At 46.5% G+C, this 27,036-nt stretch overlaps 1 protein-coding gene across 1 annotated transcript in view; it reads left to right on the forward strand.

The window, feature by feature from the left end:
* LOC135898169 (WD repeat-containing protein 17-like) overlaps positions 1-27,036 on the forward strand; it is a 59,165-nt gene that overhangs the window by 12,897 nt on the left and 19,232 nt on the right. Inside the window, exons 4-18 of the mRNA XM_065426963.2 lie at positions 1,927-2,196; positions 5,875-6,167; positions 9,603-9,716; positions 11,925-12,071; positions 12,838-12,923; positions 13,026-13,112; positions 14,417-14,581; positions 15,839-16,041; positions 17,317-17,466; positions 18,417-18,538; positions 18,906-19,034; positions 23,726-23,884; positions 24,466-24,530; positions 24,767-24,988; positions 26,077-26,176. Of these exons, the coding sequence (XP_065283035.1) occupies positions 1,927-2,196; positions 5,875-6,167; positions 9,603-9,716; positions 11,925-12,071; positions 12,838-12,923; positions 13,026-13,112; positions 14,417-14,581; positions 15,839-16,041; positions 17,317-17,466; positions 18,417-18,538; positions 18,906-19,034; positions 23,726-23,884; positions 24,466-24,530; positions 24,767-24,988; positions 26,077-26,176 (2,312 nt within the window). The remainder of the gene's footprint in view (positions 1-1,926; positions 2,197-5,874; positions 6,168-9,602; positions 9,717-11,924; positions 12,072-12,837; positions 12,924-13,025; positions 13,113-14,416; positions 14,582-15,838; positions 16,042-17,316; positions 17,467-18,416; positions 18,539-18,905; positions 19,035-23,725; positions 23,885-24,465; positions 24,531-24,766; positions 24,989-26,076; positions 26,177-27,036) is intronic.

A 27,036-nucleotide genomic window follows, 5' to 3' on the forward strand; every position in this document is an offset into this window, starting at 1 on the left:
ACCGGAGTGCAATAAGGGATTCCTCGCACCTTTCGGAAGTCCTAGTGGTCAAATTTATCACTATACCTGATTAAACGCAAGACTTGGCAAACACTTCAGTATATCCGGTGTGATTCCTTCGCTATGCCCGAGCCTTTCAAGCACTTTGCCTTACCCGAATTTCAGAATTTATACCCCCCACTATATCACACGCATACAGCGTAGCGATACAGGCTAGCTCTAGCGATACAGACGAGCTCGCTGCTTGTTCCGCGTCCTTCTCCCGCACAATCACACGGCACCATGACCACCATCACCCCAAGGCACAAACACATTCCCCTCGACAGCCCACATACACCTTCTCCAAGGTCTTTTGACAGAAGATTCCTCTCCTTGGGTTAACTGCGACTACCACCCAATCAACCATCGATCTTGTCCATATGTCATCCTCCACCTTCCCCACTCTCATATCCCACCTCACTACCGCTATCTCCAAAATACGAGTGGCTGACAGCGACCACTACACTTCACGCAAGAAATTCTGGCAGCACACATCCCACCCGCTCCGAAGTAGGCTGAAAGAGGCGGTGGAGGCTTACCTACTCGTCAACTACTGAACAATAACTTTTTACCTTTCTCTCCACTGTGTACCATGCTGACTACGCCGCCACACATTGCCGCAGTTGCTGCGGCCGCAGCGCGATAACTATCGTGGAGCTCGCTAAACAACACTATCAGAACACGTCCACCCCATGTTTTGGTGGCTCGTAGCTAAACACATCCAGCACATCCAGAAAATATGCCAACCTCAAAGCAAGACACGTGTTACCGACAAAGGCAGCTCGGAGAGGTTCTTTGTAAAATAAGGCACCTATCTCTTTGGCCTATACCGTTTCACTGAAAGAAAAAAAAAGCAAAAAAACAAAACAAAACAAGAAAGCTAGCGCACTTAACACTCGCGTTGCAACCCTCGCTGCTCCGTATTGCTCACAGTCACCTCTTGGAGATGCATAGCTTGTGCACGTTGTTACATTCTCCTGGGTAGCGTATCCCACCGCCGCCGCGTTGTTGCGACGCCTGTTTATCGAAGCTCGACCGACGTTACGATTTGGTAGCGTGGCGTTGTCGGCAGGCTGCAGGCAGCCGGTAGATCATGGCGATTAGGCAAGGACTAGATTATTTCTAGTGCGAAACTTGCACGATTTATTCAATGATTAGTGAAAGATCAGAAGAGAATGAAGTGAAAAGTACATTGCGGAGCCCCTTTAAATAGGCTCACTAAAATTGTGGGCGGGGTCTTGCTCACGTCAACGTCACGTGACGCGCACTGAGTCTGGTTGTGGATGGGCGGCGTATACCTTTTCCCCTGGTGACCTTTCACGAGCTTGCCTCCGCTGGTGGCGACACTGGTTCGCGGAAAGGGTCCCTTCTAGAGTCGCACAGTTTGCGGAAAGGGTTTCCACGCCCACACAAAGGGGCCTGTGAACACTGCGGGGCACCTTCCAGACCGGTCATCCACTCGAGAACTCGAGACAACCGTGGCAAATTAGGCCTCCATCCTTCGTTCCGGTTGAGCAGGGTCCTTCAAGCGCCCCCCTTTTTTTTTTTCGGGGTGTTACATGCCAACTGTAGCAACATTCACAGGACGTAGCCAATGCCCACCCCGCACGACATGGCCTGTCACGTGTAAGTGAGCCCGACTGGCAAAATTTTATCCCGACATGCCTACGCACGTTCGACGCGCTTTTTGCGTGTTTCGCGTAACACAATGTGAAAGCGCTAAAGACGAACGCAAAGATAAAGAAATAGCAGGCGCTCTTGTGTTCTTTACAGCACTGTTTCGCAATGTTGCCGCACCAACTCGCCCAGCTGTCCCTACTTGCACAACGGTTCATGTAAACTACTAACATCGCGCTCGCATGTGGCGGGCGGGTCTCCCTCCACCAGGTGGCGCGTGCCAGAAGCACGTGCGGCTGCTCCACGACGTGCCTCCGGACAGCGAGGACGAGGACACCCGCAGCGTCGTGGCGCTGCGCTGGGACGACCAGTCCCCGGGATACCTGCTGGCCGCGCTCCCCAGCGGCCAGCTGTTCCTGCTCGACTGGTCGACGTCGACCGAGCTGCAGGTGCTGGCTACGTACGCCTGCCCCAGTCGTGCTACTACCGTCGCCTCCCTCGCCTGGGTGCCCGGTGCGGCTGGAATGTTCCTCACCGGAGGTGCGGCACATTTTGTCATCTTCAGTGGCGCTTGCTTCTGCTCGTTCCTTTAGCCGCTGCACAAAGAAGAAAAAGAAAGTTGGAAAAGTTGGAAGGCGATTCAACCTCTAGTTGACGTCGACACGGCATTCTATCGCGTCACCTCCCCTCCCCTTCACCTACCCCCCCCCCCCCACCCCCGCGCGTGAAGGGAGCCCGAGGGGCCTCGGGCTGCTGAAAATTTTCTTGCTGCCCCATCCTTGGAAGCGGCCTACATATTTAGACTATGCTACCCTCGGGATCGGCCCACATATTGACTGTACTATCTCCAGAATTGGCCCACGAAAAAGGCTATTAACGCGACGTGTCCGTTACTGAAAAGTTGAGGAAAACGCGTTAAAAAAGACGTTGTCTTGAAAATTTTGCGAATACAGAGCTTAGTGCAAGCATTCTCGTTCGGTAAGCTACACATGTGCCACATGTCAGGTTAGCGCAGGTATTCCCAAGTACTGTTCGGTTCTGTGCGATATAAATCGGCTGCTCATTGTTTTGGAGAAACCTAGCAGAAAGTGCCTCTGCTACTGCATTTTCTGCATTTATATCTGTTGAACAGTAAGAAAGTTAGTGCTAATAATAATAATTGAACAGTTACAACAACAATAATAAATATAAAAATGCCGGTGCAACACGGTGTATACTCGCGAAGCGTCTGTCCGCGCCGCTATCCAAATACTACATGCACTTTTCAATTTTTAACTATTGGTGCAAGAACCTTCTACGCGCTGAAACAGGTCCGAACACACAGTTCAGTTGAAGCTCCGTCCACACTACACAGTCTAGAACATAACTTAGAGGGACGTTATTAAGTTTAACAGTAAGTTTGACGTTTTGCTCTTTTTCATTGCCGCTAATGAATGTTCATTGTAAAACAAGGTTTGACTTATTACGAATTGGTGGGTCTATTTGTAACGAATAATTTAGTTCGTTTTGTGAAAGAGCGAATCATCTATGGTAGCGCAATAGGGAAAATTAAAACATAAATACGTCTTACAGAAAGTCTGTCTTGGTTTGTGACTAAAGAGATTAACTCGTGCAAGAACGGCAGTGAACTTGGTTCACTTGATCTGAGCTTCGTAAATCTGCAAAATTTATCTCGTACGGCCACAAAAATTCCTTTTAAAAGGGGATTTATACAAACTATATGAACGTTCAGTAGGCGTCTAAGATGCCTTGTCTACCTATAGACGTATTTAAATTTATTTTCTTTAGTCCCTGCAGACAGATTTTCGAATGGTTGTTTTAGGCAAACTGTAATTAAATTACATACGTGTAAAACCATAAGCCCTCAGGGTGTCCTAAAGTTATCTATGGACTACATAGAAAAGAGTGTATGGGCTTTTCCTATATTATCTGCAGGATCTTGGGAGCCTGGCCCCACAGTTAACCCAGAAAGCAGTTCGAACGCTTCTTCACTACCTGAACGCAACAGACTTGAGTGCCCGACTATAGACATCCTACAGCTAACTTAATGCATGTGGAAGTGCGGTATAGACTTTGTTTACTCTCTTTTTCACTCCCCATCCCCTCCCCGCGTGCAAGGTAGCAAAGTGGACTCGGTCTGGTTAACTTCCGTGCCTTTCCTTCTGTCCTTCTCTCTCTCTCTCTCTCTCTCTCTCTCTCGATCTTTTTTTTTTCTAAGAAGGGCCCAGTTCCCAACTTTTAACCGCATGTATCAGCCACCGTATGTGGTGGCTGATGCAAACAAAATGGTCAAATATCCCGTACGGTATTCATAACCTGTATATTCTTAACCCAGTCAGTCATGAGGGGAGTGAATTGTCTCTACCTTACGCTATCACCTAGTAGTTCAACAGTTTACCGGACTATAAAAGAATAAGTACGATATCTATTCTTGTTTAAGTCGTCGTAGACCCGTCTGGGTCGACACCGTCTTGCCAATTGGCGCGTATTGACGACCGGCCGCTTTCGAAGCATACAGTCCTGGAACGCTGGCCTATACAGTCGTCGCACCACAAGTCGATCGAGGCACTCTTGATTTTTTTTTATTTCGATTGGCCTATCAGAGAGACTATAATTCACATGGACGTTCCCAACCTCCTCTATTTTTCTTCTCGCGCATTTGCATGTTTGCTCCGCTCTTCTTTGTCTTTCATTTCCCCTTAACCTTCCCCCAGTGCAAGGTAGCAAACCAAAATATTTTTGGGTTAACCTCCATGCCTTTAAATTCGCGTTTCTCTTTCTCACACACAAATAGCAGGCGTACGTGTGAGCTTTGTGGAAGTGTTTAACAGAGCGCATACATTACTAACAATTTACATATTGGCACTATGCCTGTGTCCTGGAAAATTGGACAGTTAAGGATTAGCTAAGGGTTGGTCAACGAGGGACGTAAAGGAAAACGACAGGCAGGCCTCAATTCGAATTGGAGATCAAAAGCGGCCGGATGATATTCTCAGAGATTGAGAGCAGCACTTTCAGCTTCGACATCTAACGTTGGCCTGTTCCCTTCATTTTATTGATTTTTTTTTTCTGTCAACATAGAAAACCGAAGGCGCGCTCAGCTGATTAGACGATCGATTATAATAGCCCGGGTGTAATGCCTCAGACGTTAACGGAGAAAGCTGCGCGCACCTAATGACTTTCCTCAAGGCAATACATCTGAGAAGATGCTGATGACACACTGTATTTGCAGTGGGCGTGAACTCTCGTCTAATGTCTTTTTCCTCTTTCTTTCAATCCCTCACGAACTATCGCCAGTACCAGGGTAGCCAACCAGACGTCTCTCTCCCTAAACTACCGGCCTTTCCTTCTTTTTCTTTTCTCACGCATGAGACACGAAAAGCTGCAACCCCCGCACGGGACGTCTAGCCGCCTAAGCCATGACCACAGCATCGCACGCATCAACTGTCGCACCTTAGCTTTAAAGTCATCATTTTTTCCGGACGCGATAGCACTATGGAATGGCCTGCCAAATACCATCGCATCATGCACTAACCGCAAATCATTCCGGGATAAACTAAACGACCATTTTTCATGAGGGCAAAAGGTTCCTGTCATATTCAATTCTGCACTCTGAACAGCTGATTATTTATTATTTTTTATTTTACTTGTTTCCCTTGTGATGCCTTTTTCACTGTATTTTTCTAGTGTAATAATTCAGTGTTTCAAATATATATATCTATATTTTTTCTTTTTTTCTCGCGTTTCAATCCCGTGAATTTTACTTTGCATTGTATACGCGTGACAAGAACATTTTACTGTTACATACTCTTTTTTTTGTTATTGTTCTCTTTTGGCAATTTATTCTTTCTCTTTGACCCTGATTTTGCTCCCCCCTTATGTAATGCCTTCGGGCTTTTAAGGGAAAAATAAATGAAATGAAATGAAATAAACTGGGCAGGTCCTGTCCTGCTTAGAAGCGATAAATGGGTATCGACGAAAGAGAAGAGTCCGAAGGATGTACAGACGCACTCGACTGCGGCAGTCAATCGGACGGCGCAATGAAATTAAGAAATTCGAGGGACTTAATGCTTCAGTTCACGCCTGGCATAGCAGTCGGCATCTTTGCGAGTAGCTTTTGACCTACGGCGGAAATAATTGGGCGTGTGGCGAACGCGCTAGCGTACACGATTTGCGCGACCCTGACGTGCCTTTCGGCACCACGCTTTCCCGTCGCAGACAAATCGTGCGGGACAATGCGCGTTTGGAACGTATCCCGCAACACCCCGCTGGAGAACCTACCTTTGCACGGCAGCGGTTTTCGCACCTTGTGCGTCTGCACCGGCTTCCCAGACAAGGAGCGCTTCTCGCCTATGCCATCACCGGAGTGCGTGGCCTCCCAACAGCAGCAGCAGCCAGCGAGCAACACTGTGCGCCTTCCACGCAACGTGCGTGTGCTGTGCCTGTTCGCGGACGGAGCCGTCGGTCTCTACAACATTCGGCGACGCTCCTGGGACTTCATGCGGGACACGGTGCGTGATCGTCGACCGCCATGCCAGCAAAGCAGCCTTTTTTATATGCATAATGTAACGAGACGTTGCCGCTCGAATACGCATCCCGCTGCTCCTTGTCTCTAGAATAGATGACACAGTTGAAACTCGATTTAACGAAGTGATGACCGCGCTCGAAATATTTCGCTAAATCGGGAAGTTCGTAAAATCGTGAAATAACTTTTTTCAGTCCTTCGAAGTTCAAAATTGCAGCGACACGCGAAGGCTACCTTGGCATTGCATTTGCCGCTAATCCAGCCATCTACTGCATAAACCATGAAATGACGAAAGCAACCACCGCCGCCCTTACCTAGGCGGTGTTGAGTCGGCTGTTTCGTGCATGGGCACGGCGTCCAGCCTCGTCAAAATAAAGCTACGGCCATTAATAGGGCGCCCAGATGTTTTAACGCGTTAGCATTAGAGCGCACGTTTGGAGAAAAACCCGTCTGTATCAAAATTAGAAAGAAATCGCCGCTTTTTTTGTTTACTCAATTTTTCATGAAAAACTTGTTTCAATCGAGTTCGGCTAAGTTAGTTTCGTTAGGTCGGGTTGATGACAGCATTAAAACCTATGGGTACCCGCCGGGGAATGTAAATTTTTTCGTTAGAACGGGAACATCGTAAAATCGGGTTTTGTTAGATCGAGTTTTAACTGTATATACAACATACATTCTAAAACATAGTTACAATTTTCCGTTACCACATACAAGTCAAAAGAACATCACGACACTGCAAAGACACTGCTTGGGGCTCAAAGATCTCCCACAATATCCACCTACGTTTACTTGTAATTTATTGCTAAATGACATGATTAATATAATATGAAGAACTCGGGGGAAAACCGCGCCGTGTAACCCATATGGAAGCTCCAGATACTGCTATGGTTGTAACACGCGGTGGTCGTACCAAGCGGAAAATGCGAGGCGGTCTGCGAGAGTCGGCTCGGGCGCATATCTTACATTGTTTTGCTTCCAAATCTACTGGTAAGAAGCACACGCTGATGGTACTGCAACCTGCAGCTTCGTAATGCATATTAATATGGCAGAGAAAACAAAGAAAGGCCCCAGACTCCCGCGGCAGCCGCGCAACTAGGCATCTGCGACGCTCTGCGACACAAAAATTCTTGCCTTTACTAAAAGGAGGCGCCGACATTCAGCGTTAACAGGCAGTGAAAAGCGGTAGACGGGACGGTGCTAAAGGAGTGCAAGAAACGGCAGGCTGCGGACGGAGTGAGAGCGCGCTCGAATGCTAGCATTCGAATGCGCAACGACCCCGTATGCAGTCAAAAGCGCTCTTCAAAAGAACTGCAAATCGCCAGAGCCATCACTCGTGCAGGCGTACTGCGTTTTCCCGGGGCCACATATTAGCATACTGTTGAGGCTGCGTCGGCGGCAGGGTGAGTCACGTGCTACCGTTCAACTTTCTGTGACAACAAAGGAGCATCTGCACACGTGTTACTGCGCCAAGTAGTCTGACAGAGTTCGGCAGTGCTTTTGGTTTCTTGGAGTACACACCGAATCAGCCTAGCTTCCGTGCGAGATAGTTTCGCATTTGTCAAAGCAGAAAAAAGCGTAAGTGAAGGTCACATTCAGCATTGAGTGATGTATCTTGCCCTATTTTAAAATAATCCTTGTATAGTAATGAAGATATTTCTTGTTCCTCTCTAGTTTAAGCTAACAGGAATTAAACTTGGAACATTATATGGAGCACTGTTATTTGTGCGGGCTTTGCACCCGCAGCTTTGCCTTCTTTACCACAGGAAATTGTCCGTGAGTATAACAAACCGCGCACCACGCTTCATGGTGGTGGACTCGGGAAGGTCGCAACGTCAGGCGATTAACTACATGGCAGTGCTGCGAGCAGCTAGGGTCTATTAATCGCTTGAAAGAGGTGTTCTTCCCAGGCTTTAGCCCGGGCTCACCACTGAGCCTTGGATTAAACGCTCAGGCGGACAGTCACTGACATTAACCCGCTACATTTATCTTCGCCTTAATTGCTAAGAAAATTTAAAACGTTTTTCATTTTTGCTGTACTGTGACTGCCGGATTAGAAGCTTCAGAGTTGGTACTGAATCAGAATATAAGTACCTGCAAGTTTCTAGGCCTCCTCACGTGCAGAAATCACAAGTAGGGTCCCTTAGTGTTACCCTTTGATGCGTAAATGGGGCTTGGATCCACTATGGCGTCTCTTGCGTTAAAGCAGTGCATATTTTCTGGAGATTATACGTTCCTAAAACCATTTCCATTACGACCGCCTCCCCCAACAACCGGTTAATCGTGCAGCACGTAACAGCATGGTTGCTGTTCTTTGTGAAGCCTATAGTGCCTGAAAAGCACCGAGTATAAACGATTACGAAACTTTGCTAGTTAAAACAAAAGTATAGGCCTCGAATCAAGGGGTAGGTGCCTATTAGTTTTGCACACAATTGCTCCGTGCACAGAATTAATTTTGCTGCGTTCCTATAGAACAAAATGACCTAGAGGAATCCAGAACACCTTCCCTCGTTATGCGCAAGAATGCGTAATGCAGTGTTCTTTTTTTTTTCTTTCTTGCGCCACGTACTTCGAATGGTTTCTGACACGCGCTCTGAGCACTGGCGTCCGATCGATATGTCTAGTTATTTAGAAACACGCCACTAAAATGTACATATAGTAGGTGTTCGATTTCATGGCACCCATTTGAAGTTCCACGCAATGTTTAGTTTCTGTATTCGTCAAACGTGTTTGGTGGTGAAATTGTTACGACCGGAAAACACGCATCGTTTAACCGGAACGGCTTCCGACAGCCTACTCCTTTCCGTGCCCATAACGATTCAAAGTGCTGTGACCTAACTTCCGTGTTTTCTGTATTAAGTCTATGACAGCTGAATTTACGTTCTAGGGTGTCTTGTATAACATCTCTTGTGATTTGTATTTATTGTATGCGAGCAGACTTCGCATCCTAGTGTATTGTGAGTTGTCTATTCTACCTTTATCTGAGATGCCTTTATGTTCAAATTTGTTGTTGATGGTATTTCTGTGGGGAACTGTTTCAGTGCATTTATACGTCGTCCGACTGTCTGACATTTTCGTCATTGTTACATTTCCTTGTAGTGCAGGGTTGTAATGTCGCATCTATACTATATACTCTCTCATGAGAAAGAGTAGCAGGTTCCACCAGAAGGCGTCAACGTCTCTTAAAGATATCGTTCATCAAAAATTGTTAAAAATTAGAAAGATATTTATAATGGTTTTATCCCAAGTACACATACGCGTAACTCTCGACACAAGCCACTTTAATTATAGGCGGGTTTATCATTCATTTCACTGATAGATTAGTTGGTAAAATCTGTTCTGCCATCTTTTAGAAATTTCACTCGAATAAAAGCAGGGTCACTGTAGCAGAAGGAAGCGCTAACGTCGTCTGCATTAATTACAGGCGCACACCGAGACGATATTCGACTGTCAGTTCAAGCCCGACAACTGCAACCTTCTTGCCACCGCCGGCTTTGACGGCACCCTCAAGATCTGGAACATAGAGACCATGACTGCTGTGAGTGCGCTAAGTTTTAGTACTTGTTTATCTCTAGTGCGTAAGAAATAAGTCCGCAAGCAACCAGAATGTTCAAGAAATGGAGAGTGTGCTCTTTCTATATTTATTAACTGCGCGCAAAGGGCCCCTTATCGGGAACCATTTTAAATTTTGATTGTTCTAAAGTTGTTGAAGTTGAAGTTGGTATTTACGTTATTAAGCACAGTACAAAGAGCTTTCTGATGGACTAATTTTTGAAAAGGGGTGTTTAGTAATAACGGAGATAGACGCAAATAAAATGTTGTGGGTCCAGTTACGTTCCCTGCAGCAGACGCTCTGTGCCGTTAATTGAACCAGCGCCTGTGAGCACAATATTCCTCCCCTATACTATACAATCTCCCATATCAGATATCAGAGCAGTTTGTCTCTCATGTCGTGACATTTGCGGCCAAACACCCGCCGATTTTTTTCTTTAAAGCGAACAGCTTTCTTTGGATGCGTCACCCGTTCTCGTGGTCAGCGGCCGCAGTTTCACCGCCGACGCAAAGGCGCCAACGCGAAGGAAGCCTACGCTGGCAAACGACAACTGTTAAATATCTGAGTCGCACAGGCTGTCTATTTATACGATACATCTACAGGACATGCTGGTCAAAAAAAGAGACTGGGGTTTTACGTGAAAGAATCACGATCTGGCACAGGCATTCCCTGTTGGGGTACTCCGGATTAAATTTGACCACCTGAGGTGCACCCAGTGAACACCAGGTGGTCAAAATTAATCAGGTGTTAGCGGCTCCGTTCGCCATATCACTCAATAAAAAAAAACGCTGCTTAAATATTCTCACTGCAACAAATATAAGCCGTCAAGAGCCCACAGCCTTTATTTAATGTTTTAGTGAAGCAAACAGCTTTCTTGAAGCGTTCGGTTGTTCGGTTACTTTGGTTATCATCCTCGATGGTCACTGAAAATATTTTTTTAGCCTTGCTTTGCGGCACATTTTCGGTAGCGGCTATGTGCGCCCTATGCTTCACAGAAATACCTGAGTGTTGCGTTGTTGACTATTTGTGCCACCGTCATAACCGTGGTATCCCAGTGGCTATGATGGTGTGCTGCTTGTGCCCGAGGTCGTGAGTTCTATCCTGGCCGCTGCGGCCCCATTTCGATGGGGGCCAAATGCAAGGAATGTGCGGGTACAAAGATATTTAAATGCACGTTAAAGAACCACAGGGCGGTCAATATTAATCGGGAGTACCGCACTACCGCGTGCTTCACAATCAGATCGTGTTCTAGTCTCGTGAAACCCCAAAACTAATTAATTTAAATAATTAATTTGTGCGCTGCATTGGTGTAATAGTTTGAAGACTCGATCGTCACCGCGTGGTTTACGAACCACGCTTGCTTGTTTGCATTCTTCAGACCTGATGAGGCTACCTTTAGGAAAATACCGATTTCGCCATCTACTCACTGACAGAGCTCTCAAAACCAGCTTTTGTTGTTCCTTTGATAAGACGCGCTAAAATATTATCTGTGCCTTTCTTTCTTTAGTTTTATGAAGTTTGCAAGTGGCTTGTAAAATATGTCACTCAGCCAATACTGTGACAACTGAACACGCACTTCGGACGCGGTGTTCATGAGACCTTATCTATAGAAAAATCCCGCCAAAATTACTTGTTCCATAAAACAACCGATACTGTGTACGGTACAAAGGTACAGGAAGCGGAAGTATAGCTTCACCAGTCAATTCCCCCTATATTTCAACTTTTACCGTTTGGAGCCAGGCTTGCTTGTAATATTGAAGTGAATGTGCGCGTGCGACAAACTTATAACTTCAGGTGGGTGAACTTCAACCCACATTAAATATTTTGCCGTTCACCGAGTCAGAGAGATAGACAGAAAGAAAACAATAACAGGAAAGGCAGGGTGGTAAACCAGACGAGTGCCTTGCTTGCTACGCTACACTGTGTGTAAGGAAAAGGGGAACAGAAAGACGAAAAAGAGCGAGAGAGTGGGGCGCAGTATTTAGGACGCACAACAGTGTTACGATCGGACACTGAGGACGACGTTCTTCAAATACCTTCAGTAGCGCACGAATGTCTTTCTGCGCTATCGACGGATGTGGCCAGGGTCCAAGAATTTTTTGTTTCAGGAAATGTTCTAGCATCCGGTCAGCTGAGGCTGAAGTGCACGGACACATTTATGATTCCCCACAGATCTTACGTTATTTTGTGCAGGTGATGACATCTCCACCAAGAACCAGTACAATATATTGCTTGTCCTGGGCCCCATCTGGACAAGACTGCGTAGCCTTGGGAACATCAAAGGACGGACTTCTCATCTGGGACACTGTGAAGAATGCTGCGAAGAGCGTCATTCTAGGCGTAAGTTGTTACCACAGCCATTTTTTATGCAGGATTTTTACCGCTTGCCCCCGTTGCCCCCACCCTCTTTTTTTTTGGTAACTTGATTTGCTGCTTTCTAGGAGATTGCAAATATGGGAGCTGTTTACAGCTACGTAAACTTACTGCTATAATTGGTGCCTGACCATCGATCTTCATGATTAGAAGTGAAGGTGCGACAACGACGGTGGACGAAGAGGGAACAAAAGGATGATTGAGGCAGGTGATAAGTGCGTAAGTGTTGCATCAATATCACTATCACGCAAAGAACTGCTTTACCTGAACGCGAATGCGCACTGAGAAACTGATTGTGCTCCCTGTATAAAGAAGTGGCGCTTTTTCCTGATTAAACATTGTTGGAAGTGGCACCCTGTGTATGTGTGTGTTCCCTCTTCGTCCACCGTCGTTGTAGCGCCTTCACTTAAAATCATGCCTAACCAACATGCCCAACTATCCATCCTAACATTGATCTTCAGTTTCTCATATTGAGGCTGGTTGGAACTAAAGATGGCCACGTCAGAGCTCGCGAATATGTGAAAGATCACAAGGACAGATGACTGATTCTGAGTACATGTATTCTTAAACCCTTTAGTGCCCCAGTCGGTAAGCCTATCAGAGACCATGTAGTACATATTTCGTTTTACATCTGTGCGTAGAATCAGGCAGCCGGCAACGCACCGCTTCCAGCGGCCCCATCTATTATTCCGCAGCTAATCCTAACCTATACCTGCCTTTCGTTCCCGTGCAGCATGGAAAAGAGACGGCTATCTACTGCGTAGCATGGAACCAGACAGACTCTAGAATGATAGCGTCGGCTGGAGCGGATTCGACCTGGCAAGTATGGTTACACTTGAGCGGCAGCTTGTTATTCCGCATTCATTTGTTTCGTGTTTCTTGTCACGGGCAACTAAAACAGGCACCGTTATTTCTTTTTAGCATGATTCACCGGGCTGATGGAAAGCTTGTGCAGACATTCCACCACCCCGCAACTGTGTACGGATGCGACTGGAATCCGAATAACGAGTAAGTCTGTCGACATTAAACGACGCTGCGAGCGTACCTGACAATGGGGACAAAATGCGATAGTAACATTTCTGAGAAACTTGACGCGTCCGTGGTCCATCTTGCTTTTCTAGTTCTGTCTTCATTCTCTCATTCTCACATTTTTTTGTGCGTGTGAAAACTGTTATGAAGTTTGTGATGCCCTTGGCGGCTTGCATAGCTTTTCCCAGCCAATTGCCGACCGCAGAAGCTCAGTTGCTATATATATGGCTATATGGCATTCTACCGCTGAGCACGAGGTCGTGGGTTCGAATACACCGTCGTTGCCGCAGAGAAAAACAGCGAATACTGTCCTTGTAGGACAGAAGGCTAACTGTGGTTTGAAGCAGGCAGTTTCTGTTTCTTTCAATCTGTATTTCGCCATGACAACCGGCTTTACCCTCGCGATGAAGATGCAGGTAGGTGATCGTTAAATGATTCTGCAATAAGTGTGGCTCACGAGAACCCCCCCTCCCTACTCGAGAAATTACCGGCGAAATCCGCCATGACACTCTGCTCGACATTCTCATCATGGTTGCTTTGATTTTAAGTATAGCGCGAAAGTGGCTATAAGGCTATACAGACATAATTCTGCTGGCATTGTAGGTGCACACGCGCTCTTAAGATGAGATTGGTCTATTCCGACCTAGGTTGCAGCATTCGGAAGAAGTCGGCCATGTTCTTATACTTGGTGGACATTGAAGTACTCTTGGTCGTCATAATTTGTCCTATTCCTACACTAATGGCATAGCCTACAGTTCAGATATTCCTTGTTCTTCCTCTCTCTCTCTCTCTTTGGGCGTAATACCCCAACGCTGCTCTATGTTCTCTGGGCCACATTTTCATTTTTTTTTTACCATGAATGTTCACTTTGGGAAATGTATTTTAACACAGCCGCAAGGAACAGCATGACGCATCGCGTTCATCATAATAGCGATGATTCATAGCGCTCAAGAACTATCATGCTCGGGAATGCCCATCAGTAATTTTGCCCCCTCGCAAACTTCCAGCGTCCTTCATTTCAGCAACACACTAAATGTTTATCGACTTCCGAGCAGTGCGGAGGGAATGTCTTCCCATATAGTATAATGATTACATTTCATTTGTTTTGTTCCTAGCATGTACCCGTGGGAAAGATCATCGAATAGGTTACTCGAGGGCGTGTTTCCCAGATCTTAGTTTGTTCTGTACTAAAGATCTAATGGGCTTTGAAAAAGCCGCTGCTACTTTACTACGAATACATAGCGAGAAATATACAGAACTAAAAAAAAATCAAACGTGCGTAGGAGCATAATCGCCACCGCGTGCGGGGACGGTGTGATCCGTGTCTACTACCAAGGCATGGACGGGGGTGTGCCCCTGAAGACGCTGGAAGGACACAAGCAGAAGGCCTTTCGTGTCAAGTGGTCGCCCCTCAGGGACGGTGTACTGTGCAGCACTTCCGACGACTGGTAAGCGTTGCACTTTCCCAACCTTCTCGTTCCCGGCGCATGCTAACCACCGCTTTTCTCTGTAGTTTCCGTCCTACTAAAAAGGGGGAAGGAGAGGGGGTCTAGGGGAAGAGGATACACACTTCTGGGCCCCAATGGGAGCAAGGCTCGAGGTCGGTGGGGAGGGGGAAGTGGGAAGAAAGAGGATAGAAGAATTAAGGAAGGGGTTAGAGGGGAACGTGGCGTCTTATGGCGAGACTGCATACGTGAATTCTAATAAATACGTGGTAAAGAAATGGAGGGAGTTAGTGTTCTTTTATTTTTCGGAGAAAAAAAATTACTTCGTATACAACTGCTTGGAAAAATAGCCTAAAACTACGTCCTAATCTTAAGAGGCCGTAGCAATTTACATGCATGATTATAGCATATCACTACATATATCAGAAATGAACGTTTCACAGGAATACACATTGTCTACACTTTAATAACCGTTAAAACATTAAATGAGAGCAACGAGAATCGGTTATATGTCATGTTACACTTATATAACATGTTACATGTTATAACGGTTAACGTTATAACGGTTACATGTTATATAACACTTAAACGTGCGTTTAGGAAGTATATATAACCACAGTGAAATTTTGAAATAAAAATACGAAAACATGAACGAATTACCATCCATGTAATAAATTTTGCGCTTCCGCCTGAAGGGCGAAGCATTGATAGCGATAGCAATGTTGGGCGTTATACGCTTGAACTCCTCGAATTTTTAAGGCTCGGTACTCGAATGTACACGGCTATATGTTTGTACATGACTATAATAAAGTGCCCGCGAGAGCCTTGTCAGATGGGCTGTCTCTCTAAACGGATTTTTCTTTCGGGGAATTTACCGCAGGACATAGATTTAAGAGAGGCACAAAAAGGGAAATCAAAGAAAGGCGTGCATTCCTGTGTGATTGCAGGTAATGTCAAAAATGAGTTTAGGTATTTGGTATCCGTTATCCAACTGGATATAGTCTCCTGAAGAACTAGGCTCGAGATAGACCTTGCTGAGAATCTTGCGCCTTATATCCCGACTACCACGGCAGTCACAGCAGGCGATGAGTGTCCGCCGCAGACGCAGGAGACGGGTGTTGAGCATGTTCGAGGAAATGCTCGCTTTCTACTCAGCCCTCCCTAAAATAACAAAGGTTCTGCTCGCGGAGGATTGGCATGTTGTACTGTGTGGGACGGGGAAGCACCGCGAATTGTGCGACCGCACTCTTCCGAACGCAGCACCATTCACGTGTGGAACTACACGTGCGAGTCCGCCGTTCGAGTGCTGCGCGGCCATCAGGACCTGACGCGCAGTGTGCTTTGGAGCACCGAGCTGAGCCACCTGCTGCTTTCTGGCAGCTGGGACGCCACCATCAGGCTATGGGACACGCGCGATGGCGTCTGCCTCTGTCTGCTGCAAGACCATGGCGCCGACATTTACGGTACGTTAAGTGGGCGTAGCCCTACATGACTTGAGCTCCGTTTACGCGCGCTCGTCATGCCAGTTTTTACTAGAGTGCATTAGTAACTGCTCTTTAATAGATCCTTTTATATCGTGCTTACTATAGAATAGAATTTGCAACGCTTCTATATAGGCAGCCAGATTTTGCTGGGAACTGCGTGAACTGGTGGAAAGCACGAAAGGACAACCGCTGTAATGTTCAGCTTGTTCTTATCACATACTTGCCAACAGAGTTCGCTCGCCATGGCTTTATCGTTCAGCTGCCTCGTCATCAAATTGGCAGCCCATCGCTGGCTTCGTTGACGGAAGATCATTGAGGTTGAAATTAAGTACGCTTGTCCTAAACACGTGCGTGAAATTATGATTCTGGCGCATAGTCTTATCCTTACTGTCGTTACAACTAGAGTGTTCCTTATTCCCGTATTCAATCTCAATGAATCCGTGCACTGCAGCGAAAGCTATTACGTGTAAGCGTCAGCCATAACATAACATGGAACCACACGAAGCGCTCCTCCGTGGTCCGCCGCTAATCCCCCTCCGTGTGAGGCCGACTGGCTGCCCAGCGCACGAAGATGAGAGGATTGCCCTTCGGACAGCTTTAGGGCACTTGGATAACAGGCCTTTTCACAGATGAGATCTCGTGGCCGTGGCCTCGTGTGTCTGCTCTGTACAAAGCCACAAAAGCACTGGTGCGTTTCTTGAAATGCACGTGCGTATATGGACGCTTTTGACTGACTCAGCAATGAACGCTTGATCGAGTGTGCACCGTGAAAAGTATGGACTTCTCTGTTCCTTCTCTTTCAGTCCCCTTTCCCCATTGCCCAGTGCAGGGCGGCTCACCAGGCTCAGCTTGGTTAACCTTTCACTTCCTCTCATTGCTCCCCTCTCTCTCTCTCTCTCTCTCTCTCTCTCATTGGCGCACATTGGGAGCACCCTTCTTTCTCTGACACACGCTATCGTTGCTGATTGGCTGATACCGGCACTAGGCTTGACTGCACTGCACTACACGTAGTTGGGGGGACGGAATGTAGGGTGTTTACTGAAATGTTTACTAGACACCTATTTATGGGGCCTTTTAAGACAAAACACACCTCCTGCTATGGCATTTACGAGGGCTTTTGCTGTGGTCTTCACCGCGGTCAACGCCAAACGCAGCCACGAGGGCAGGACACTGATTGATGCAATACATAACAGTAATGCTTTGCGCTGAAGTAATGCGACGAGTGATTATCATCCGGCGATCGTTTTTGCACAGCGCTAGCGTGTCACCCACGGAGGCCATTCGTGGTGGCCTCTTCGTCGAGAGACTCGACGGTACGTGTTTGGTCCATGCTGCCCCTGGCCTCTGTCATGTTCCTTCGCATCCTGTGCGGCTGGGACTTGAACAGCGTCGTGGCGGCACAAGGTGTGTGTGCAATACAATAGAATAATGTGCCGTCGCTCTTTTTTGGACTCTCGTGAGCAACCCCAGTCCCGTTTCAAATCTGTAAATGCTTTCCGCGCTGATCCATCCGATGTCGTGCAAAGCACGGCAGTAACATGTAAAAGTTGACGAAGCTGTACGACTCGCGATGAGGTTGGAGGGTTACAAAAAGCTAACAAGTAAATTGCAGTTCGATAACTCTTGTTGCATATCTGAACACTTACTTGGATTTTTTGCATTTGTCACTTTATTAGTCGTGCTGCTGTCCTACATGGTGCGAAGCTCCGCACGGCTTTCAGTATTTACTTGCTCTCGCCTCCTCTGTAACTATTGATTTGACTGACATAGTTGATAGTATTGAAAATGTTGATCTTCGTGGCTGACCTTCCCACAACATCTTGTCCTCACATAAGAAGAAAGAAATTATTTGAGATATAGGACATAAACCATTCGATCAAAAGTACTCGTATAGAATGTGATGACCCTCAGTAGAGGGTTGAGAGTATTGATTGAATGAATGAATGAATGAATGAATGAATGAATGAATGAATGAATGAATGAATGAATGAATGAATGAATGAATGAATGAATGAATGAATGAATGAATGAATGAATGAATGAATGAATGAATGAATGGACGTACCCTACAAATATTGCTAGCAGCAGGTCAAACGCTGACAATGGCTTATAGGCCAACCGCAGTGTATTCATAAGTCTAGTTTGTCGCGCTCTTCGGGAAACGTAGCTACATTGCAAATACCGTGCACACGCTTCGGTTCAGGAAATTAGTTTTTCTTGAATGTTCGTATCAGCTTGGCGGTCAACAAAACCAAAGAGGGACAACAAGCGGGCGCGCTCTTAACGCAAGTCAGCGTTGTTTTCCTATACCAATCTCACCTCCTCTGTTGCTCGGCCCTTTTCCTTGCGGTCAGGAGAGCAGCCCCTCGGCAGAGGCAAGGAGATGCTGTGTGGCTCGGCAGCCAGGCAGCTGAAGCACGCCCACACGTCTTCCCGAGGTGAAGCCGCGCTCAGGGCTTGGTCCACCTTCTTCTGCGTGAGTATATTAGAGCCAGCGTGACGAAATATAAGACCGCAGCGTCTCGTGCACTCTGCCTCGCAATATGCGTGCAGCACTGTAGAAATGTTTGGCGCCGGCCAGTGTGGCACTACATTCGAGAGATGCCTACACCTTCAAATACGGGAGTGGACCGTTATTATTTGGTGCCTCAGATACATACATAGTATATATGGTCATCGAGTGTTTGCCCACAGCTAGGGTGGCGCCCAGTTGACAAACGCTCTGGTGCACGAATTGAATAGGAATTCTCGTTCCCTGGCGCCGGAGTTACTTCAGGGTGCTGCACACCTTTGTAGAGAGGCAGTTACAGGCAGGATGAGAGCATCTTTTCCTCTGCCTGCAGGATCCACCGGGAGTCGGTAACCTCTGGGATCTATTGAGCATAGTCGCGAAAGGAGAAGACGCCGAAGTGTCCCAATCCTACAAGGATTCACTGCTGCTCCACCGCAGCCATCTCGTCAAAATGAAAGCGGTGAGTACCGCCAGCTCGCCCATTATTCCTTCTCGATTACCTACCCTTGCTGCACTGCGCGCAGAGCAGCTGCTTTGTTTTTGACATACCTCGGAGCTATAGATGCTACGCGGACAGTGGTTGTTGCTTTACCCGATCTGAAGCGTATTAATCTATCTATGCGTGCCCCCGGTGGTGAATAAAAAATGCACAGTGTCAACGCAGCCACTTTTTTTTTTGGTAAAGGAGCAAAACTACTGCAATCTTATTTCCAAACACTGAACCATCTCGAGTATACTGTTCATACCAACTTCTGCGCTTCTCATATTGTAGTAAGCCTATCATTTGGCTAAAGGGCTGCCAGAGTTCAATCGAACATTACTTTAATCTGTATAGTAGGTGAACCCTGCTGTCAATCGATCGCTTTGTGCAGTGTTTCATGCACTTACCAATATAAACACTTTTCTGCGTTCAGGAAGCAGGGAGTAATGTTGAGTTTTCACTTTTGGGGCACTGCATGCACAGTTGACGACTATTAATCACCACACAGAATGCGTAAGTGTGGAACAAATCATTCACTAGTAATTCTATACCATGTCTTAATTTTGCAAATCGCTGAATTCATGTATGAGCCACCGCATCACGTTATCGCGTAGTGGCTGTATGCCCGCTACGCAAAATGGTTGCTTTGACACATTATGGTGTACGATAAATCCCCATACTTAAAGCAAGAGCTCGGCAATAAATAAAACGAAAACATTGTAACACTGACGTTTCTGTCCGTACTATACGGTCGGGCAGTAGTGCCGAAGTGGTTCAGTCACTCGGCATTTCTTAAGACGCAATGACGCATCATCCGAGCAAATGCGTTGTCCAATATACCCCGAAGTCAAAATGTAAATTTGGTTTCTAGAAATCAAAACTGGAAATCTCATTACCAACTTTTTGTTTTACAGCAGTCTTTTTGTGATTATACCTCGTTCATAATATATATATATATATATATATATATATATATATATATATATATATATATATATATATATATATATATATATATATATATATATATATATATATATATATATATATATATATATATATATATGTTCTATCAAAAGAGAAACAAAGAAGGCGCGCCGAAGTCTTAATGTCTCAGCCTTTTTCAATGCAGAATGGCGCGAACTCTGTTAATGCAAAGCTATTTTGACAGCAAAATGGGCTAAGTAAAGCAGTGTTGTGAAATGCGCTTTAAATAAAGCCGTTTCTGCCTACCAATTCTTGATTCAGGAGCATTGTGCCAGTATGTCTAATGGCGCTTTCCATCTTGCAATCAAAAATGCTCTTTACGTGCAGCAGAATCATTCCACCTGAATGTCACACAGGTCTTCGGGGTGTCGCCCATACAGATCGTAGCTGCCGTGCGAGCTCTTTACAAACAATTGTGTGCTGCTTTTCGCCCGCTGGAAAGCCGCGGGCGTGTTGCTACGTGACATGACGTTATGAAAGAAAAGTTGGTATACACGCGAAAGCATGGCTAAGGCACAGAGGAAACACGCATGAATTCTGACTTTGATGTTGTTTCTCAAAAGGGCACAGTACAACATGTGATTAGGAAGGCGAGGTAAAAGGAGCAGATTAGAGCAGCTTGACTGGCGCCCCCTTTTCATCACTTGACAGCAATCAACGCAGCAGCATGGTCAAATACGTACTTACAACAACAAAACACGTAAGCTATTCTTCTGAAGGAAAGTAACGCACTTGAAAAAAAAAAAAAGAGCGGTGAAACCTTTCACACGATGAGTTTCAATGGTAATGCAACGTTTCAATGAAAGCAAGCGCAGCATTGAATCAGTATAGTGACACAATGTATTGCCACCGTCGAAACGAGTTATGTATGAGGCGTGTTCTGCAGCGGGGCTCCTGTTTCGCGCATCCCTTAGAACACTCGGAGTAATCAGGCGCTGCTGCCGAGAAGACTGCACGTGGTCTCCAAAATGCATGGCGCTGGTGAATGCGAACGCCGAGAAAGACGTCATGCGGCAACCTAGTCTCCTCTCTAACGCTCCTTTCTGGACACGCTGCGCCATCTGGTAGCACTGCCGAGAAACTCGGACGTGGTCTTGAAGACGAGAAGCACGGCGCGCCGGTGCCTGTGAACGCCGAGCATGGTTCCCTTGCTTGCCACGTGCTAAGTGGCACCTAATCAGAGACCCAAGTTGGCGAGAGGTTCACTGAAGAGCGGCAGATATTCAGTGCATTCATGACGCAACTCGCCAAAGCGTTGGCGTGAAAGACGTTCGTTGAAAAGCGGCACATACCCAATGCATTCGTGGCGCAACCTGCTAAAACGTCGGGTTGCGGTCCTCGAGGAACCCTCAGTATCGGAGAATTTAAGATTTTTTTCTCGTCATTGTAGAGCTGCACGTTCCCAGTGGTGCACACCTAGTTACCCAGGTTGGTGTCAATTAAGACGTTCATTTAAGAGGGCACACACCCACTTGCCCGCACGCAGTGACACAAGTTGGAATCCCTAGGTTCATTGAAGACCAGCACAGACCTAGTGGCACATACCGAGTGCTGCAAGTCGGCGTCAAAGTGGTTCTTCGAAGAGTGCCCCTTCGCCCCCCAGTTATGCAAGGAGTGAGCAATGTCGGCGTGAAAGAGGTTCGTTGAAGAGCCGCTCATTTGAGCGTATGTACACATTGCCACATACCCAGGGACACAAGCAGGTCCGACGGTTAATTTCAAACACTGTTACTTCAGTGCAGCATGCTGCGCATGCTGAGCTTAACTAACCGCAGTCGGCCACGGACTCCCCAGTGACTCAGATAGGCGTGAAAAGGGTTAGAATCAAACATACAAACATAGATGGATAGGTTCGGGAAAGCACGTGAAGTATCCTAAGAAAGAACCCCATGCAATCAAAATTAATGCGAAGTCCTCGATTATGCCGTGCCTCATAATCGCATCGTAATTTTTGCCCGTAAGACCCCAGAATTTAATACTCAACTTTGTTGCTACAATAATCCTCCCTGCGAAATTTGAAGCAATATGAAGTGGCAAACGTTGTCTGGGCACAGCGATGGCTCCAGAGCATGTTGCACTCAATGTTGCGCTTGATTTCATTAATCGGGCGCCAACGCAACAATGGATAGTTTCCTGTGAATCCAAGGCAGCCATTCGATGCACACAAAGCGTAATGCGCCACGAACTCAATGAACTGGCCTAAATATTCGGCTGACCTATCCTCGCAGCCATGACAAAGGGGCATGACATAATCATTCAGTGGCGTCCGGGGCACAGTAATATCGGCGGGAATGGCCACGCCGATGAAGCCACCCAATTTGCACAATAAAACGGTCATAGTGTATTGATTTCGCTTTCGCGAACTGACACTGCGACTGGGTTTCAATCGATGTCCCATGACTCTACGCTGCCCCTGTGCGACCGGAACGTTCTCACCATAGGTCGTCTAGGTTCATTGTCTCCGGATATACAGATACATTCACCGCCTGCGTTACCACCACATGAACAGCCCATGTGTTGGCGCTTGTGGTTAGACGTGGCATTTAGAAACTCTCACGCCTACCTTATTGGCCCCACGTGCGATACAGCAGCTGTGATGAGACGCTCACAGACGTTGTCTGCCAGCGATATAGTGCCGAGGGGCAAGACATGTGCAGAGTGCTGGGCCAGTGAAGGCCCCTATCAGAAAGAAAGGTTCTAGGCCAATGTTCCCAAATAAACATAGCACAGAAGGCTTTGTTTGCGCTGCTCAGGCTCCTGCGGTCTATGGGCCTTCAAGGTAGACTTTAAGAGCGCCACCCGCTACCGCTCTATAGCGTACACCGTTACAGCGTTTGTGCTCATCTGTCACCTTCCCTCTCTCCTCTTCCGCCCTTTCTCTTTTTAATCTCCTACCCTGTTCCCCATGCAGGGTAGCTAACTGGAACTACCTCTGGGTAACCTCCCTGCCTTTCCATGCATCTTGTCTCTCTCTCTCTCTCTCCCTCCCTCCGATCTGCTTAATCAACACTGCTTATTACTACAGAACTTGTTTGCCCATTCATTGCCATAATGTCATCAATCAAGCTAATGTCATCAATGTAGGCTAATGGTGGCACCATTACCACCTATCGTCAGTTCGTATTTGAGTTAATGAAAGCGTACTGTGTAAGGAAAAACAAAACTTTAGCTGTATAAGTGATGCATCGCTTCTGTTATATCAATCGGAGAAAATCTTATTGTATCCTCATTGTCTCAAGAGTTGTGATTAATGTGCGAATGCGTCAGTTTGTCTAATTTATCTGTGAGTTCGCCCCCTGAATAAGTTGGAAGTGCCGCCAGCGCATCGCCAACGTGTCTTCCTTTTTCTGTGTCCTCTTTGCGTCAAATGTCCTTCACTGTGTATCATACCGCAGAAACACGATGAACTTCCCGAGAATCCGCTGACTTCCCGCTTTGAATCCGAGTTCTGGGCCCACGTACGTGATGTGACACCTCAAAGATCTTGGTATCTCTACCAGGCACAGAAAGCGTTCAGCGCAACAAAGCGTAATTCGCAACCAAGTTAAAAATGTATAGTGCTGCAGTGAACTACCATCACGTTCCTGGTACGCTGACGCATTATATTTTTGCAACCTGTGCCGTGATGATAGTGCTTAATCTCGGAACTTCCCAGCAATTACGTGACTTCAACATGCGCGCAGTCGAAGGCGCGCGAATTGGAGCTCGTCACCGCTACGCGGTTCGGTGGCACGGGCGTCGGTGGTCCTAGCCGGGAGCAGTCTCTTCAACAGGCGGCGCAGCTCTACCTTTCCACGGGGAACCTGCGCAAGTACTGCGAGATCCTCGCCGAACTGGGAGCGGCAAGTTGAGATCCTTTGTGTCATTTCCATTCATTGCTTGATTCACGCCGCATCGCAATTTATTTTTTAAGGGAGCAGTTTATCAAACTTTTCTTGAAATTCGTTCCTTGAGACAGTACCATCTGGATGGCTGGCCACATAAATATTTAAAACGCATTTAAGTGCACTAAATGTTACGACCCCGATGAAAGAAATGCATGCGCGCCATGATTCTTAAATCTTTGGTATGTATTCTTCATTGTAATCCAAACTAACGCTGTCCAGTATGTGGTGTTGGGCTGCTAAGCACGAGGTCGCGGGATTGAATCCCGGCCATGGCGGCCCCATTTTGTTGGGGGCGAAATGCGAAAACACCTATGTACTTAAATTTAGGTGCACGTTAAAGAACCCCAGGTGGTCTAAAATTATTCTGGAGTCACCACTACGGCGTAGCAATCTGGTCGTAGTTTTGGCACGCAAAACCCCACAACTTTTAACATTGTCCTGTATGACCTGAATGCAGTTTCTACATTGGGGACTTGTTCCATCGATTTTTTCCTTTTCGGGAAAAGAAAAGGACAATTTTGCATTTTTCGTTGCAGTGGAACGAGGCCCTTGCCTTAGCCCCGGGAGTATCTTACCAGTATTGGCGCCACCTAGCAAAGAGGTAATCATGCCAGCTCCGTGTAGCCACACTATTTACCTGCATTGTTCAAGTCATTATTTCTACCACGCTATACAAATAACCTCTCAGAAAGTACATTCAGTATTTAGACATGCAGATATCAAATATCTTGTCAGAAAGAGTGCTCCATGACTTAGTTATGCAACTGTATTCGATATGTTTTGTTGACTTCTGCTTCATTTCTGACCGTTCGTCTTTTTACTTTTTAATACCTGCAGGAGGTGCGATCTCCTTGCGAGCGAAGATCGGTCGGAAGCCGTAGGCTTGATGCTGGCGCTAGGTGACGTAGCAGATCTCACAGTATTTCTCAGGACCAGGGGACAGGCCCACAGCGCCTACGTTCTAGCTCTGGCCACGAGACAGGCGCCCTGCTCCGAGAGCAGCAACCAAGGTGATACGTCCGCAGAGGGCCAGTCGCAAGAAGCCAGCGATTCTGAAAAGTAAGTTCGTCACCAAGTTGACGTGACGCAGTCAGGAGCGCGATCGTACGAACGCCTGTGTCCGTAGGTCACGTGTCCTCCTGCGTCGAGGCATCATCCGCTAAGTTTCGAGCACGGTCCCGAACGCAGTCTCAAACACCTGACCATAGTACCTTTCTAACAAGTGCCACATTATTTTGTAGTTCGACCTTGACCTCTCATTACCTGATTTCTTTTCGCCTGTAGAAATAAATTCCAGTAATGTGGAAAGTTGGGCTAGTTGGTGATTAATCATCATACCTTGCTGGTGAAGCAGCGCACTGATACGGACACAGTGAACACACACAAGAAAGCGGCGAGTGTCGTTTTTTTTCTTGTGTGTCTTCACTGTGTCCGTGTCAGTGCACTGCTTCACCAGCAAGGTATGACGATTAAATAGATTCCAATTGCAGTAGAAATAGATTCCAATGTGAGAACACCCAAAATTACCCCCACCATTCGCTACCCCGTGTGAGATTTGTAGACTCGTGTAAATAATACATAAACTGGATCCTAGCACAAGACAGTGTCTGTATATTCCCATGGTTTTGCACAGGACAAACTTGCCAGGGGAAGCGTCTCGGATCTCATGAGTCTGTGAAACTGAGTATTGCAGAAATCGTTGCCTCAATATATGCATCTGAATTTTATGCACGAGTTTCTTGGTATATTCACCCTCGGAAGCAACATGCGCAAAGCGTCGTTTTCCGTGCCATAGATGGCGACACGCTGACACATTTTGCTGAATCATCATACATGACGTCAAAATCAGGATTTCTTTCGCTTTGATGTTCCCTTTAGATTTGTGGGCTCGGATATGGTATGTCGTGAAATCGCGACAACGGGCTACACGTGGTTAAGTACAGGTACCTCTGGTAAAGTGCCCAAATAGGCATAAGCCACGCATTCGCTTCGCAGTCGTGGACATACACTCAATTGCGACTTGCTGTGAAACTTTCGAGGACGTCATGGTCATAGCGTTTAATATTGTCACATACCATGACTGATCCCGCAACATGTAGAAATATGCGAGGTCGTGGTTTTATAATGCCTGGTACTTACCTTTCCAGGCTTGTACAAAGTTGCACTCAAGATATCTCGGAGAAGTACCTCTTGGAAGGAACACCTACCCTGGCGGCCTGTTGTCACTTGGCTGTCGATGACGTCCGGGTATGTCTTTATATTAACTCTCAATTTCGAACGTCCTTACTCGCGGCTTCGTGTCAAGCCGTTCAAACGTACGAAAGTACTTGGCCTGCTGGTAAGAGTTATGTAAGCGACATATCTAGAAGACATGCAAATCCTGAGGTGAAAGTGCGACAGGAACCGCAGCCTCCCCTTTCGCATTATGTTATCTCTAAGCTGACCTAGAAAAGTTGCTGTCGGCTGAAACAAATGTTATCTCTCTCTCTCTCTCTTGCTCAGTCTAGGACATCTTTGTCGTGGGCCTCGAAAATGTCTTATCGCTATTTTAAAACGCATTATTTAAGACCTTCCAGTTTGGTCGGAAGTGATCTCTCTCTTTCTTTTTTGGTGTCTTTCAACGTTTCAATAAGCCAAAATGCAGCCACTAGCAGGGCACAGTTGCCAGTTCGTTTCTTTTTCTTTTGGTAATCTTTTTCAGTACGTCCTGTATAGGCGTCTGGATACTGTCGCGCATGATAGTTAATGTGTAACACGGCGAATAGAGACTGACTAAAAGTCGGTCTTGTCAAACTCGACTGCTCTTTCCGTGCTGTTATACTATGACTTATGACAAAGGGGCGCACCGTCAAATCCCATGAGGAACACTGACGAAGTTGAAACTCTCGTTAGCGTATTTTGGAGGCTTGAACTATAAAGCTTGAACTCACATGAACTATAAAACTCGCTCTCCTATCATTTTTTTTTCTCTTGTTTCTTTGTTATTGTTACCGTTCTTTACGCAAAAAAAAATTCCGTTCATATCAGATAAACCGCCTTGTTGACCTAATGCTTTCATTTCGTCACTCGTCATTTTATAAATAATTTAACAACACGCCTTCATAAGG

Source organism: Dermacentor albipictus, chromosome 3 (genome assembly GCF_038994185.2).
Source record: "Dermacentor albipictus isolate Rhodes 1998 colony chromosome 3, USDA_Dalb.pri_finalv2, whole genome shotgun sequence".
Lineage (NCBI taxonomy): Eukaryota > Metazoa > Arthropoda > Arachnida > Ixodida > Ixodidae > Dermacentor > Dermacentor albipictus.